Source organism: Pundamilia nyererei, unplaced genomic scaffold (genome assembly GCF_000239375.1).
Source record: "Pundamilia nyererei isolate P.nyererei 1_Seehausen unplaced genomic scaffold, PunNye1.0 scaffold00135, whole genome shotgun sequence".
Lineage (NCBI taxonomy): Eukaryota > Metazoa > Chordata > Actinopteri > Cichliformes > Cichlidae > Pundamilia > Pundamilia nyererei.
Window position 1 is genome coordinate 1,197,007 of NW_005187536.1, and position 17,538 is coordinate 1,214,544.

The 17,538-nt window shown below is 43.4% G+C and overlaps 1 protein-coding gene across 1 annotated transcript in view; it reads left to right on the plus strand.

Moving 5' to 3' along the window:
- The window catches only part of lrp1bb (low density lipoprotein receptor-related protein 1Bb), a 249,953-nt gene that overhangs the window by 133,479 nt on the left and 98,936 nt on the right, over nucleotides 1-17,538 (plus strand). Inside the window, exons 19-27 of the mRNA XM_013913504.1 lie at nucleotides 822-902; nucleotides 1,096-1,266; nucleotides 3,709-3,891; nucleotides 6,547-6,747; nucleotides 8,259-8,504; nucleotides 10,960-11,157; nucleotides 12,072-12,276; nucleotides 15,507-15,671; nucleotides 15,927-16,171. Coding sequence (XP_013768958.1) covers nucleotides 822-902; nucleotides 1,096-1,266; nucleotides 3,709-3,891; nucleotides 6,547-6,747; nucleotides 8,259-8,504; nucleotides 10,960-11,157; nucleotides 12,072-12,276; nucleotides 15,507-15,671; nucleotides 15,927-16,171 — 1,695 coding nt within the window. The remainder of the gene's footprint in view (nucleotides 1-821; nucleotides 903-1,095; nucleotides 1,267-3,708; nucleotides 3,892-6,546; nucleotides 6,748-8,258; nucleotides 8,505-10,959; nucleotides 11,158-12,071; nucleotides 12,277-15,506; nucleotides 15,672-15,926; nucleotides 16,172-17,538) is intronic.

Below are 17,538 nucleotides of genomic sequence, written 5' to 3' on the forward strand. Positions count from 1 at the left end.
CTAACCCAAGAGTCCCAAATGAACCCAAATGGGAATCTCTGGAAGGTCGCTGAGGTTAAAGCTATTACTAAAAAATCCCTACGGTTACGGATCTGTGGTGGAGACGGAAGATTAAACCTGAGCGTTGTGAGACACTGGGAACATCCTGCAGTCACGAATGTGAGCTGTCAGCAGATATATTTAAACTACAGCTTATCAATGTTAGTATCATTTAAAGTTATTCTTTAAGTCGGCTCCAGACTATCAGTGCATGTATGGAAAGACGTATAACAGTAATTAATATTTTTAATATTTTCAGTTTTATGGTCATGGACACCTTTAACAAACCTTCATATAAGAATTAACATGATAGTAACATTTATATTGAAGATGTTTCACCATGACTGAAATATCTCAGGACTAATGAATGAGTTTCCCTGCGATGTTTGCATCCATAAAGTGAGAAATATGATTTTAATCATTCCTGTTTTTCTTCCTCTAACTGAAACGTGCAGCTGCCTGTAAAAACCTTTTTAGTTTATAGATTATTTTCATTATTCAACAGATTTATGAGACACAAGTCTTTCACTCAGACTGTCGTCTTTGATTCCATACAGTGTGTTTGTTATTTTTTACATATAAAAATGTAAATGTAAGATTATTTTCAAAAATTATTGGTATTGTTTTTGTTTTATTTTATATCATTTTCAGAGTCTAGGTCAGTGTTGAGTTTAGGACACAAACCTGATGTTTGCTATCACATTTTACAAGCACAGCTGATTGTTTGTGGCTTTGTGAAGCAAATATTTCTTTAATTTGAACTTATGTTTGTTTATGTGCAGTTTTCCCCACCTGTGAGCCCGTCACCCAGTTCAGCTGCTCCAGTGGACGATGCATCAGTGTGGAGTGGCACTGCGATTCAGGTGAAAGCATAAACTGGCTCTAACCTTGGCCAGTGATAACTTTATTGTCCCCAGTGGGAAATTGGTTTTTCATCAAAAAAGTGCATTGTGCAACGGCAACAGCCCTCATGGTTATAACCAGGATTACATATACCTTACACCCACCAGCGTTCATAACAATAATCTGTCACTGAACTTTTGTGCATGTGTGCAGATGACGACTGTGGAGACGGCAGCGATGAAGTGGGCTGCATCCAGTCTTGCTCCAATACCCACTTCCAGTGCTCCAATGGTCGCTGTATCCCCGACCACTGGGCCTGTGACGGCGACAACGACTGCGGTGACCTCAGCGACGAGACCTTAACCTGCAGAGGTGGACCTGCATGTAAGCGATGTCTGCGCAGCGTGTTAAAATGCTGATGAACAGGTTTTGAAATGACCGACACATCCTGTCTTCCATTTGTTCAAACAGCTAGTGTTAACCTGTTTATTTATAATACACCGTCATAGATTCAATCATCACACACGAGCTGCCTGTGCCACCTTCACGAGCGCTGACTTATATTTATTTGAGTGTGCAAATGATTTTAGTTGCAATTCGAATCAGCATTTAAATGTAGGTGTTGTAATTACAAGTTCAACAGCTAATCAGCTCGAGTCCACTAACTCTGTGTTCACACTGCTGTGTGACTAAATCTTATCTGCTCTGTGTGCGCGGGAATTTTACCATCAGGACTTGAATCGTTTAATCTAATTATCACACAAACCTTATGTAAGCTCCTAGAAAACTCACAGCTCGCTTGCTTGTCACTAGAATGTGTGCACTATTCATCAAACCATTTCCTGATGGGAGCTGCAGACGTCTCCTCCCCCTGTGCCTAATTCTGCCCCAGAGGCTTGAATTTGTCTCCGCTGTGCTTCTACTGTTAAATAGTTTTCTGTTTTTTCATTTAAGCATTAAGCCATCACATCCAAATCACACACGGAATATACAATAAGGTGAGCTTGAACCAGTGAGTCAGACACTATGTCTGACTATGGATCAGCTGCCCAACAGAAGGTTGGTAGTTTGATCCCCGGGTCCTCCGGTGAGCACGGTCGTGTATCGTTGGGCAAGTTTTGCTTACCCACCCAACCATTCTTAAAACACAGGCTGTGCACGCCACAATTACACACACACACACACACACACACACACACACACACACACACACACACACTCGGTTTTTTTTGGTAATTTATTTCAACATGTCAACAATTTACAAGTACATTTAGAAAAGAAAAGAAAATAAGAAAGAAAAAAAATACGTTCTGATTAATTTACATGTTGAAAGGGAGGAAATAAACACTTATTTAAATTATTGCCATAAATTATCAGTTAATATTTAGTTGCTTCCTTACTGATATCATTTGATTTCTGATATACTATATCCTGTAATATCACATCATGAATTTTGTTTTTTAAATAGAGACATTCACTTAGTTTAAATATTTTCCTTTTCTTTATAGTTCGAGAAGATCATATTTTTATAACTCTTTTTGAACAGTTTTGTGTTTGGACGTTGCTGTAATTCCATATTCAGACTGTTCCACAGTTTCACTCCATGCACAGAAACACAAAAGCTTTTTCTTGTAGTACGCACCTTCGTTGTTTTGAAGTTATAAAAACCCCTTAAATTAAACTTCCTTCTTTCAAAACAAACATACTCTGAATATTTCCTGGCAGTTCTTTATTTTTTGCTTTGAATAGAATTTGTGCTGTTTGGAATTTCACTCGATCGTCAATTTTTCAATATTTCAGTGCAAAAATAGTGAGTTTGTACGTTCCTGTAACCTGCAGTGTGGATGATTCCAACTGCTTTTTTTGAAGAGTAAAAAGTGAATGTAATGTTTTATAGTTGTTGCCCCAGACCTCTGCACAAAACCAGTGAACAGTAGAATATGAAGTGATGTTTGTCTAACACCTGCTTTGCCTTGTTTAGTGTTGCAATGCTTCGTGACACTTTGGAATGAATATCTCTTACGTGAGCTCTCAGTTAAGTTTTTCATCTGTTATTACCCCCAGAAATTTATTTTCACTGACTCTTCTAATATCAGCACCATTTATTTGAATCTTTGCGTTTGTATTTAAACCACTATTTCCAAATAACGTAAGTTTAGATTTTCATATCTTAGTGAGGACCTCTCACTGACATATGCTTTCCCTGTCCCCTTACTCTAACCATGAAGAGTGGATGTGTAACCCTGACCCTCAGCCTAACCCTAACCAGCCAACAGGGGACAAAGAAATTACACAAAATTCCTAACAAGCAAAACGGGACAAAAACTAACGAACAAAAAAGACCAGGCTCATCGGGGGAAGAGGAGGACCTCAGGGTGGACTTCGGTCCACAGAGGAACACTTAAACTTTTGTCCTTAAATGTCTTCAAACTGGTGGGCACAGCATTTTGTCCCCATAAGGACTGTTGGTCTCCACAAGTATAGCAGCATGCCTGTTTTCTGTCCTCACAAGGATGTCTAAACACGTGCACACACACACGCAGCCGTCGTACCCGCTTGTTTGATGAAACCCGTGTGTGTGATATACTAAGCAGAGCGATTAAAGAAGACAGAAATATCTCGGACACATAAACCTTAAAGACTTGTGAAATAACTCCATTCTTCTCGGGGTGCTGACCTGTTATAGACGCCGCTGCCCGGCTCACTATCATAAATATTTGCCACCAATACGTCTCTTTTAAAATAAAGGTTAACTGCGACGTTTTTGCCCGTGACACTTTGCTGTATATCTCAAAGGCATTCATTGTCAAATTAATTTTGTTTTAGTGTTGCCGCCGGTGATCGAGTGCAGTGCCGAGGAATTCCACTGCGTCACCGACGGGACCTGCATCCCGGAGCGCTGGAGCTGTGACGGCGATAAGGACTGTGAGGACGGGAGCGATGAGAAGGACTGCGAGGGCACGAAGAGGATGTGTGACCCCAAGGCTAAGTTCACCTGCAAAGATACAGGTAGTGAATACAGCGCAGTGTTAACAACGAGCTGCGAGTTAATGTGCAGGTGACAGTCCTGGAGGTGCCACCTCTGTGTTGGGGTCCTGTTGTTGTTGTAACTCAACAATTAATGCAAACTGATGTTTCGTAGCTTTGAGATACTTTCCAGATTTTTTTGAATGTTTACACTTCATTAGTCAGCTGACAGTGATGCTGTGGGTCTGACTGCGGTAACATCAGGTCCTGAGGCATAAAAATTAAACTTAGCATGGATTTGAGTTCAGTAAGTAAACCTTTAAACAAGAGTGAACTTAGTGAAATATGAGAGAGTCCACAATATTTGAATGAGTTCTAAATGAATCTGAGCATCTGCGTGTGGTTCTTCAACCAATCAGAGTCTGTTTAAACCGTCCACGCACCCCGACTGAGCATCTACCTTCTTGTAGTAAATGTAAGAAAAAGGGCAAAAACAAAAAAAGTCCTGCAGTCCTGGAATTTCCCACTTATCACTAAACACTTTTCCTTTTCATTTTTGCTGCATGGTGACAGGTTGGCTAAAGCACACAGTTATTATTCTCTCTAGTTGCGCCGTGTCAGATCTCTGTTCACTCATGCAGTTTGTTCTGTCCTCCTCTGAAGAACACAGTGCCCTCTCTGGAAATATTCAAAAAGCCTTTCTAAAAGAGCCGGTCTTTGCAGCTCTGACGGATGAAGGAGAGCCAGAGATGAAGAGGATAATCTGAAGCAATGCAACAAAACAGCATCTAGCGTGATAGCAGCTTAAGCAAACTATGAAGTCAAGCTCAGGCACAATCTCAGTGACATCAGCTGATTCCTCAGTCGATATGCTTCAATGGATCAGATTTAGCTTCCCCACTGGTGCTGCACATGTGCAAACCAGTTCACAGCCCAGCTTTCCCTTCCTGCTCCCAGTTCGTGCACGTGTGCTCTTTCTTTACGCTGTCCATGTGTGAGTATAAAAAGCAAGCACGATATATACCACCGATTAGATCATTACTATAATGCAGTGAGATGCTTCACTTGACTGTGGTGCCTGCTATTAATACTACATATTAATAAGTAATGCTAATAGTACAAGCACAGTAATTTATCCAGAAGCACTTTTTTTTTTGCATGAAATATCTAATCTCATGCCTTTAAATACAGTGTTTGATAAAGTATTCAGTCACAGGGAGGAGAGTCAGACATTTAAATGGGGGAAGGATTTATTCTCAATTTGAAACTTTTAGCCTGAGACCGTTTAATGAGGAACTTCTAGCCTGGAATCACTGCCAGATATTGCAGGAATAAATCTGGATTACAGTGCCTACTGTATACACTCCATGCATCCATTTATATGGGAGTGGATATAGTGTGTGCTTTTATCAGGGATCTTTACCTTTAGCATTACACTAATTATTACAGTGTTGCTGTGCAGTCAGGATCACGTGGATGATAGCAGCAAATATTCAGTTCAATTCAACTTTATTCATACAGCACCAGCATTATTCACAACACCAGTCGCCTCAAGGCGCTTTATACTGTAAGGTCGACCCTACAAGTATGAAGCTCTTTATACACGGAGCGTCTAATTGGTGAGAAATGTTCAAATGCACACAGAAAACACTGTAAATGCACTCGTCTATTATTTAAAAGTGCATTTGCAGCCACACTGAGGACCATCTCAAGAGAGTAGCCATCTCTCATTTGTGGCTACGCTAACGTTTTGTTGAATTAAATATGAAACCTGATATTTTAGTAGGTTGGTTATATTTGCAAAGAAGATAAAAAAGTATTTCACCCTCAAATAAATAATAATAAGCAATAGCCACGCTTAATAAATCCACTCAGGAGGAGGTTTCCCCGTCGTGCCGCCCACTCTGAACAAAATCCGTTTCCCTCCTTTTACATCCTCGATCCATCCTCTGCTCGCAGACTGTGCAGTTTTCAGGCTGTGTCGTTCAAGGTGAAATTTTCAGGATGGAGATAATTCAATTACACAAATGATTAACCTCCTTGTCCATGTGCATTAGCACAACAACAGCCCAACACAGCATCTGCACCACAAGTGTCGAGCATATTTTACTCACGGAGAAGCGTTTGTGTTTATCTTTGCAACTACGGTACCACTAAATGAGACATTTAGAACCTGACGGGTTAAATCAGCAGCGTCGTGTGAATGCATTTTTATTTAAAAGCAAACATACGCAGTCGCCTCACCATCCCATGTGAGTTTGCACCGATCTGGCGCCAAACACGCCGGTGGGATCGAAAATGTGAAAAACATACAAGCTTTGAGTGATGCTGATACATCCCAGTGTCTCTGTTATTCACCCCCTCGTGGTTCTACCTACATCTTCCTGCCCGCAATGAGGGATTTACCAATCAGGCTCCTTTGCACAGCACAGGGAATATTGATTGTATGTGGACTTTTTCATCGGTTTAAACACAAACCTGAGAGGCAGCTTGTTGACTGTGGCCTTCTGGGAATAATACATGGCGTTTGTTTTAAGGTTATGACAAAAGAATTGAGAAATCCGTCTCCCCCTGAATGCATCACTCAGCAGGGAGCTTTATTTCTGAATCCTGTGGAAATAAGGAGATTTCATCAGCTGGTCATCAAACGTTCACCTGCTTGAAAGATTTGTGCTAATGTTTGCTCGGCTCCTGCAGGCAAGTGCATCACAAAGAGCTGGGTGTGCGACGGGGACATCGACTGTGAGGACCGCTCGGACGAAGAGTCGTGTGAGTCGGCTGTGTGCAAGCCGCCCAAGTACCCGTGTGCCAACGACTCCTCGGTCTGCCTCACGCCCGATAAGATCTGCAACGGCAAAGTGGACTGTGCGGATCGCTCCGACGAAGGACCCATCTGTGGTAATGATGTCATATGTCTAAAGTATGTGGACACACGAGTCGTGTGTGATTACTGAGGATGTAATCCCACAACACTGGATCAACCAGTGAACATAATGTTCTACACATGGCTCCGCCTACATCCAGAGCAAAGCTCACCCACGCGCTTCTTCTGTTTTATCGCGTTTTACCGTCCGCTGTCACACTTTTTGTAAAAATTCCGGCTTTTCTCGTTTTCCTTTCTGGCGCTGAGGTTTCCAAACGCAGCCTTTTGTTGTGGACAGCTAATGCGGACAGCTCATCAAACGCTCAGTCAGAAAAAGGTTGGAAAAGTTTCCGGAGTAGTTGAGTCATACCAGTGTCAACAGATTCTGACAAGTTACACAGCGGATAATTAGACATATGACAAAACTTGTCAACGGCGAGATCCAAGCTGACTGTAACGGCTGTTCTTCCTCAGGAACATTTACACCCACCTTTCAAGCCCACGAGAGAATGTTTCACATAAGAATCATTGTAAGTGGGAAGACTAAAGAGAAAGTGTCATAAATAATGACTTCCATCCACGGAAACTTTAAACGATGCACTTTCTGCATGGATGGATTAATGAAAACTTGATGCGTAGCAGCAGTTTAGAACCAAAGAAAGTCGATGCAAAGACAAGCAAGCCTTTGTTTAAGGCAAATCTGCATTTACAGGGTTTCACATCATCACACGTATGATATGCAAGTATGTTGTGATGTTGGGAATGCCAAAAATCTCCCACTGGAGCTCTTCGGCGTCCCGTCAGCATGTAACTGGTGTCTGTTGAGACCAAAGGGACAGAATATGAAGTCTGCAAGTGTTTGTCCAACAGCCTTCAGATGAGACAGATTATCTCATGTGAGCAGCTCTTCCCATCTAATCTCTTAAAAGTGAGCAGCGTAAACGCGGAGGCTCATTTTCGAGAGCGTCACTAGCCGAGCCTCGTGGGGGCCTCACAGGACCCTCGAGTGTTTTTGTAGCTAAAAGAGCTTCTGGCTCCTCATTGAAAATTAGGCTGTGTTCAGATGGGACCTCAGGGGTCTGAGTTGCACCAGCTCAGCAGGATTCACACCCACCATTCAGCCACTGTGACTGTTTTGTTCATTTCTCCTTATGTTGCTAAGTCCAGGTCTCGTTCACAGCTTCATTTTCACTCCATGTTTCATCTCGAGCTGCTAATTAACGAGAACTTTACGACAGGATGAGGAGCACAAAGTTAAGACTTGTTTTTTATGTAATTTCTGGAAAAAATGAGTTTTTTCCTGCTTTGCTTTAAATGCAAATAGACGCCACTCTTCTCCTCATGAATCTGCACCACCTGCTGTTTATGTGCCTGCTCATTACACACCACCTTTATGCTTGACTTATGATGTCTGCAGCAGCTCACAGTTTAAAAGACCACGTCTTTTTTCTTATGCGCAAATATTAAACCTTTAGGATTCCTGTCAGACAGACACAGATTCATCTCTGTGTACTTTCTAAGATTTCGGGACCTTTCTTCACCCCAGATTTGTGCCTTGTAGCCAGAGGGGGCTGCAGTCACCAGTGCACTGTGGCACCGGGCAAAGGAGTTGTGTGTTCGTGTCCCCCCGGGCTTCACCTGGACTCCAGCAACAAGACGTGTGAGGTGGTGGACTACTGCAGCCGTCACCTGAAGTGCAGCCAAGTGTGTGAGCAGTACAAGACCACAGTGAAGTGTTCCTGTTATCCAGGATGGATGCTCGACTCGGACGGCGACAGCTGTCACAGCACAGGTAACAGACCCGAGCCGTCTAATGTTTGTTTCAGTGATGCTGCAGGCTGCCTCCAGCGTGCAGCACTGCCGGTCTGTGGCTGCAGTAATAATACATTTGTCCTTGGCCGTGATGCACCTGCACCGCGTTTGATTTTGAGTTGTAATCGCAGCTTCTGTGCAAGCGAGTAATTGAAAAATGTGAGTTTTAATTATAGAGAAACGTATAATCGATTGATTCTGCGGACGGTAGCGGCTGAAACACGAGCGCGTAATGGGAAGGTCCTCGTGTTAGCGTCTGTGAGTGGTAAAAAAGTGAGGAGGTAGTCTGAAGAACAGTAATAGACGGTGATTTAGAGTATCTATCTATTCAAATCCAATCAAATGTGAAGAGGCTCGGCTCCATGAGAGCTGTCTGTTTCCATCTCCTGTGATGCTGAGTGAGCCAGCTCTGCTAGCTGACTCACCTCAGGCCCAAACACACACGTTTAACCGGCCTGGCATCGCATAATAAAGTCAAACTTTCTCCTGATGTGATTGCTGTGACTCACTAATCCACTTGATTAGACTGCTTTGAAGCCGCTGCAACACAATAGTTGCACACATGCTGTTGGACCGTCGCGTTCAGATTTATGGACCTGGATTTGATTACTCGCTTCTCTCTTTGGCGCCGAGATTGATGGCAGTTGCAGCTCTAATCTTACATTAACGCAGGAAAATACACAATTTTCTCTGGGAGCTGATCTGAATTGTACAGCTTCATCATAAATCACGTTTTGCATGCAAACACAAGCATTGCACCTGAATCCTGAGAAGCGTTGCTGCTGGATGCTTTGTGAAGTCCGGAGCTCACGTCTTTTCTTCCTTTTCATATCGCAGTAATAAATGGGGGGAAAAGCTGCGAGTACGCGTCGTCTCTGCAGAAGCATTGTAGCTCGTTCGGTCGCAGCACTGAGATGTGACATTGAGGCAAGGACACAGTTTTAATTACATCTGTGTTCCCTAAAGTGTGACTGAGTAAAGCGTGCTGTGAAGAAAAGACTTGCAAAAGTTTTGAAATACTAAGTGCAGTTTGTGTACAAGTGTCCATGTGGCACGTTCCAAGCGTTAGCTGTGCGCCTCTCAGGAGACGAGCTGCACTGGAGGCAGAAATAGCGTCCGGAGCCTCGGTGGGCGAGGCCCAGTTTGGGATTGGGAGCGCTGTTTGCCAGCGTTACGACTTGTCGCTAGATTTAGACACTTCTCAGAGACCCTACAGCATTTATTCCTCAAAGGACACGACTTACAAATGTATCTGCTTTTTTCAGAAACGGGAAAATGCCGCGCGTTGGTTCCCAAAGTGTTTGGCAACACGTCGGTTTGGCTGCATCCGATGCATATAAATGCACGCCACATTATGGCTGAGCCAATGAGAAAAGCGTGTCATCTGCACAGCGCACTGAGTGGAAGCCGAGTGAAGGGAATATATTGAAGCAAATTAAGCTTAATTGTTTTAATTACTATGCAAATTTTAGCAGTTGTCATTAATAGCACGAACAGCGGCTCTGTGCTGTGTGACTTATTAAAATGTCTTCTAGGGAACAAAAGAGCCTTCGATCTCTGATTGTAGCGTCTACGTATCTGCATGTGCTGCAGCATGCAGCCCTGAGAGCCCAGGAGCTCAGGCTGCCATTAAGCCCAACGCTACTATGGCATCATCTAAAGCTAGCTGCTAGCAGTTAGCACAAGGGTTGACATTCACTTTAATGGAAAAGGGAAGCAGATGTGTGATTTTAGGTAAAGCAGGGAAGGACGGTGACTTCACTAAAAAGGCAGCAGCCATGCAGACTCGCGACTCTAATATTTGCTAAACAAGATCATTTAATTCCTCGGTGTGGACGACATGTTTTAATAACAGGAGCTGGCACTGTGTGGGTACTGCAGGACAACAACGACCACCTTATCCATCCATCTGTCTGCTTATGTGCGCGTCAGTGTCTCCACTTTGTTGCAGGACTTCTTTATAAAAATAGTAAAGCTGTTCTTGAGATTGAATTTGCTTCCTGCTCAGTGTGCACACACCGACAGGCCTCAGCTGGATGAATAGGAGAGGTGTCAGGTTACAGCAGAGAGGAAAAAGGAGCAGGGTCAGCGGCGATGTGCACGTATGTGCACGTACGTGCACGCACGTATGCATCCGGTTTGCAGAGTCATCATTTTGGTTTGACTTTACAAAAAGACAAAAACCTGCAAGTCTTACCAAATATTTATATTTCACGTGATTCATGAGGGTCGTGGTTTATTTTAGTTTTCATGGTAGTATTATTTTTTTCTTGTCTGTTTTTTAAACATATTTAGTAACAATAGTCAGAAATGAGTCTTTGTTAATACCTTACGGTGAAAATCCTGATGAAGACGGCCGCAGTGTTGAGTCTCATTCTTCTCATGGTGCGTTGATAACTTACACATACTTATTTCGACTGTCTCGCCTTCACCAGATCCCTTTGAGGCTTTCGTTATTTTCTCGATCCGGCACGAGATACGACGAATAGACCTTCACAAACGAGACTACAGCCTGCTGGTGCCAGGACTGAGGAACACCATCGCGTTAGACTTCCACTTCAACCACAGCCTCCTTTACTGGACAGACGTGGTGGAAGATAAGATCTACAGGGGGAAGCTCTCAGAGTCTGGAGGTATGCTCTCACACTGTCAGTAAGACCTTCACGCTTCGCTCATTTTTCCTCTCAGGCAGCGACGACGGTGTTGTTCTGTTTTATTCTGCTGCTGTCACACAGACTCATTTCTGCTGCACGGGGCTGATATTGGCTCCTTACAGTTTATCTCAGGTTGAGCAAACTTAAAAATACTGCACAGGTCTAAAGCTTTTGTAGTACAAAGTCTCATAAAATGATGAATCAGAATTTCTCATTCGCTCTTTATTTTTGTGGGTGGCAGTGCATTCACTGAGTTCCCCAGCCTTTATTTGCCTCTGTGGAGCAGTGATATCACCTCTGTGGCTGTTCCACCCTCTATGGCTGTTCCACCCTCTGTGGCTGTTCCACCCTCTGTGGCTGTTCCACCCTCTGTGGCTGTTCCACCCTCTGTGAAACACCCACAAAAGTCCATCCATCTGAGAATCGCTGATGGATTTTCATATATTTCTAATCCATTTGCCTTTTTTTGTAATAAACAGCTTCCCTCCAGATTATTCAGTTTCTTTGTTTGCTTCATGAATGTTTTCCTGCACTAACCACTGCTTCCTGCTGACTGTCGGTTATGTCAGTGCTGTATGAGCTCCTTCCACACATGATGAGTGCAAACTGTTGGCAGCATCAGGTCTAAGCGTCGTCTGAAGTCCTCTGAAGTACTGAGGACATGCAGTTTGGTGCGGGGAACGTGCAGCACTCGAGCAGAGCACGCAGCTGTCAGCGCCCAGGGTTAGGGTCTGTTCTCACAGGCACTCAATCACACATCGCGCTGACTTAACGAGCTAGCAGGGCTCTGTTAAATCCAGACATTTGCCTTCTGGCACGCTTAGAGAAGTTCAGGGCTGAATGAATGTGAAAGAACGTGAAGTCATGCGGTCTTGCTGCCAATGCTGTTTCAGGGGTAACGGGAATCGAGGTGGTCGTGCAGCACGGCCTGGCCACTCCGGAGGGTCTGGCTGTGGACTGGATCACTGGGAAGCTGTACTGGATCGACAGCAATCTGGACCAGATCGAGGTGGCCAAGCTTAACGGAGACATGCGCACTACGCTCATAGCCGGAGGGATGGAGCATCCGCGGGCCATCGCTCTCGACCCGGGACAGGGGTACGTTGGGCACCAGCTCCCTCATTTACAGACTCGGAGCTGTTTTTCCATCAGGCACCAAAATTATGAGAAAAGAAAAACACGCACATCCTCCGTCTGCTTTTCACGTCTGCATCGGCCTTGATGTATGAACACGTCTGTCATGTTGGGTTCATTAAAGCAGCAGTTATAAAATCCAGTCAGTAGTGCTTTGCTCTTTATTCCAGTAATAAGAGCTACTGTATCTCCTGCTTTATATGCTTTACTTCTCTCTTGATCTTCAAGAATGTTTTTCTCTGAAACACTTTAACCACCGTTTTTAAAAACAAAAGCTTTGTCCTTATTTGAATCATTCGCCTCTGGGCCCAGTTTTCAAATCGTGCTGTTGTTTATCCTGCTGAGATGCACAGAGAGGGTCTTTGCAGAATGATCTGTGGCTTTGAAGTGAATGACTTTTCTGTGCCCTGCAGTCAGCAAGCATGTCTGCAACAGCAGCGTAACAGGTCCAGCTCATTATTAGCCGCTGATACGACACATCTGGAGACTTCGTATGTTGTTGGTGCCTGAAGAGAAAGAGAACAGTGGGAGCTCGTCATGTTTAGCTTGAAATGCACGAGGCATTGCTTAAAGGCTGCAGGCTTATAGGTACCTCACGTGTGTTTTTGTTGTAATAATGCTTTTTGGATTAGAGTGATTTAAATCTCCTTTATAAGAAACATATTCCAGCACGTGGGAACAGGAAGAGTCAAACTTCAGGACATCTGGATATATGTGCATATATTTATCTCAGCTAGTGAAACAATGATGCTATTATGTGCATAATAGTTTTCTTTTTAATATCTTACATCTTCTCAGAAGTCCTTTTCAGTTAGTGTGAAGTAGGTGCAGGTTATGTTTCTATGAGATTGTCCACGTGCTGTCTTTGTTACACAAAGTAAATGAATAAAAGACGGATAAACTGGTAAATGTCTGAAAGTAATTACAATCATGCTTTTGATCATTTTAACACACATGTAGGTGAGGATTGCTGCTTACGTTTGTCTGCTTTAAGTCAGGTGAATGTTTCCTGTCAGGACGTCGATGCATAACAAAGGCTTGGATCTGAATATCGGAGTTTCTCATCCTCACCGTTCTCGTCATTTAGCCAAACGACTCAGTCTTTGTCTCCTCTGACCAGAAAACCTTTGTCCAGACAGCAGCGTGGTGTGGATTTCAGAGCGGGCACCTCCTCAGTCCATGGCGATGTAAAACTGGTTCCAGTGTGGTCGGTCACACTGGTGTTGCAGCTGTTTCCAGTTCATGGCAGCTTGAGCGTTGGTTTGTTCCTGACAGTTTAGGTCTTCTTTCAGAAACTCATGACACATCTTTATATCTACATGCTTTTGTTTGAATTGATGAAACCTGTCCCGGCATGTGGGAACATGTCATCGTCCTGAGACCTTTACTGAGGAAGTATTGGTGAGTCCAGTGAGCGCTGTCTTTATTCTGCCACAGAGACATCGTCAGTTGTAGTCGGTTAGTTCAGTAATTAAACCAAGTGAGTGTACGTATGTGAGCCTGTCTGTATACTTTTGACCTGTGTAGTTTAGAGACGATCCAAAAAGGACCGGGCGTCCACATGTGGGGACGTCACATTTTGGGATGTCTAGACCACAAGACTAAATTGTGCTCTTTCCAATGAGCCATGTTGTTCAAAGGGGCAAAGTTGTTGTTTCTCATTTAGTTTTTGTACTAAATGCTGCTGTGTTCAGACTCCAAATAAAGAGTTTTGCACATCGTTAGTCAGTTGTGACTTTATAGAGTTCGATAGAACACCATAAAGCCAAATAGCAAAAAGAAATTAAAGATGCATGCTACGAAAGTGCTCGGGTCTCAGGAGGTTAAAGTCATTCAAAGATGTGTGCTGTACAATCATCCCACCCGGAAACCAGCCAAAGGAGTCATTAGGAGGCTGAATCACCAGGACGTTTATGACATGGCGTTCAAGGCCAGCGTATGAAAACCTCTTTGTTCTGTTCTGGTCTGGAGCAAAATGTCCCGTCAGAAATATGACCGGCTGCTCCTGTTTGATCAGTGCAGTGTGGTTCGCTCCTGTTGACACAGGCAGTGTACTGTGAGCTCAAATTTAGCAGTAAAAGACGCAACATGACAATTTTCTGTCCTCACAAGGACGCCTAAACATGTACACACCCACAATCTGAATTTACCCTCAGTGCTTTGCATCAGTGCTTAATAATAATAAATATAATAGAGCTCTACCCATTAAGACGACACTGCTTGACATTAAAAAAATACCCGAGACATGTTAAAAATAAACGAGTTACTTTTTTCCAAGAGCAAAAGTAAGAAATCGGTTATGTGCGTAACCACCGCGAAGTCGAGTTAATTTTACACTGTCTGTCTACAGCATCCATCATCAGCAAAGCATGAATCGGTTTGCCTCTGCCGCTGGTGTGCTGCTCGGATTTCACTGAGAACTAACCACGAGTTGTATATTTTGGCCGGTGCATTTAAGATTAGAGCAAAGCCAGACTTTCCAAAAATCAATTTAACACTCTTAAGAAATGAGTAATCTGCTCATGCACTCCCCCTATAGCGGGAGGATGACTACAGTACATTTCATGGTTGTGCAGAGTAGGATTAATGGCTGCTTTTGGTGCCTAAAGGCGCATTTCCATTACAGGGCAATAATTCTAATCTAATTACTCAAATCCACTCAAAGTAGTGGGTCATTGATCAGGGAGGCCTTATCAAGTGAATAAGGCCATCGATCTGCTCGAGGATATTTCTTCCTAACACAGTGTCGTTGTCGTCGGTGTGTGATTTAAGCTCGAGGACCCGGTTTCCCGTCCGTTCTGGATGACTTTGTGGACCGGCGTTAGCGTTGATGTTTGCTGCGTTGGAGTAGGACTCGGGGTAGTGTCCTGGCCGCATCAATAATGGTGTTCATTTTCAGGCCTCATTGAGCTGTGAAAAGTCATAATAAAACAGATGGCCTCCCATTTCCAGGCCTGTCACAGATGTTGAGGGTTGCGCCGGATCGCTGGTGCTACTCTTGGACAATCATCATTGCCACTGTCTGTGTTAACACACGCAGTTACAGCATCATTTTATTGCGAGCAATTACCCCATTTTTCAGCTTCTGGCTTTGACAAACAGCAGTAAATGATGGCTTGTAAAGCCTAACAGGCAGTTTTGTGGATGGATGTTTTTTTCTTGGTCTGTTGTATAAACATTTTTCCTTTTCCAAGGATCCTCTTCTGGACCGACTGGGATGCTACTTTCCCCCGAATCGAGGCTGCATCAATGAGCGGAGGAGGCAGACACATTGTGTTTAAGGACATGGAGATTGGAGCCTGGCCTAACGGACTAACACTGGACCATTTGGAAAAGAGAATTGTTTGGACCGATGCACGGTTAGTCTTCATCTTCTTTGTAGGACTTCTGAGGCATGTGTGGCATTAAATTCTCCCAGCAGGCATGAAATAATGGAGAAAATGTAATATCTGGTACAATGGCCACCTCTTGGTTTAAGTGGGTCTTGAACAATTTAGTAGGTCCATCAGTGGACTGGAGGGTTTCACTGTGATCTCCCTGTGTCCACTCGTCCCCTTCGATGCGTTTGAAGAGTCGTTTAAAGCACTGATACGCTGTCGGCCTCTCTTGAACAGCTCCGACGCCATTTTCTCTGCCCTCTACGATGGTACGGGCGTCATCGAGATCCTCAGGGGCCACGAATACCTGTCCCACCCCTTCGCCGTGTCTCTCTTCGGGGGCAGTGTTTACTGGACGGACTGGAGGACGAACACTTTAGCGAGAGCCAATAAGTGGACCGGGCAAAATGTGACGGTCATCCAGAAGACGAGTGCTCAGCCTTTTGACTTGCAGATCTTCCACCCCAGCAGGCAACCGCAAGGTGAGCTCGTTATTTCTGGCTTTGCTGTTAGAAACGGGAAAAGCTTCGATGGCTGGATGTGTACGACGTGTTTAAGGAGTTTGAAATAATGAATCAGAGCATTCAGTTATAACACCAATAAAAAATTGAATTTGGGTTTAATCCTGTCGTACTAGAGGAACTACTGTGGATTCAGTCTCATGTAGCAAAAGGAAGAAAAATGAAGCATATTGCAATTAATTTCAGCTTCTGCCTTTGCCTTAATTTGGCCTGTCAGTCAATGAGCATGTGTCTGAATGAAAAGGTAGTCATGCAGAGAATTAGCTAGCTTGAGTTAATGGTACCTTTTAATGTTTTTTTTTCACCATCCATATTATTGTAATTGGCTTATATTCCCTTTTTTTCTTGTACAAAATGTGAATAATGGAAGCTGCTGAGTGAGGAGCACATCTGCCAGTGAATAACTGTGGCATGTCCAATAAGCAAATCAATTAAAGTGTGAATGGGGTGTTGTGATTGCAGAAAATATTCAAAATACTTCTGAAACTTCATTAATATTCACTCCAGATCTGTATTGGCATCGCCGTGGAACAGGTAATCGATTCAGCGAGACGCTAAGAAGCCAAGTTCCTGACCACAAAAGAAGCAGAGTTGATGAGCTATCTGACAGGAGGCCTACACGTGTTTTATTTGATATGCAGTTCGGGCTGTGAGATACAGTGCCAGGCTTGAAATTAATAGCACTGACTGCATTTTCAATCAACTGTTTTTTTTCTTTGCCCAAAACGTGTGCTTTGACATTGAATTTTGATTTATTTGTAAAACAGATGCATCAGAATTAAACCTGGATTTTGACAGTTTGGTCACATGTGCCAAGAACCTGATCGATGTCTCCATCAAGTATCAGCCCTGTCCTCCTTCCTCATGTGTGATGCAGATGTTTTATCTGTCATCACCAAGACCTGTCGGTAAATCTGCATGCACGCGCTGAACGAGCCGAGGCTTTATGGACCTGAGACACCAGGACCGAGCAGAAGGTTACTTTAGCTTATCGCCTCTTTAAGACTGTATATTAGAGAGTAAGAACACAACAGGGTGATGACAGTGAGTTCTACTGATGCCGTTGAACTGTTGGAGAAACTCGACTTGGGAATCATCTGAGCCTGCAGAGTATGGGCAGAAATCTGTGCCATCAGAAACTGAATTTGAATAAGTTCAATTTGAATTTGAATTGCTCAGATTGAATCTGAATTGTAACTTGAATAAATGCTTTTGAAAACTGAATTTGAATTAGTCGAATTTGAAATTGAATTTATGGTTTGAAAATGATCATCACTAAATTGAAATTGAATTTTATATTTTGAAAATGAATTGATTTGCTTTGAAAC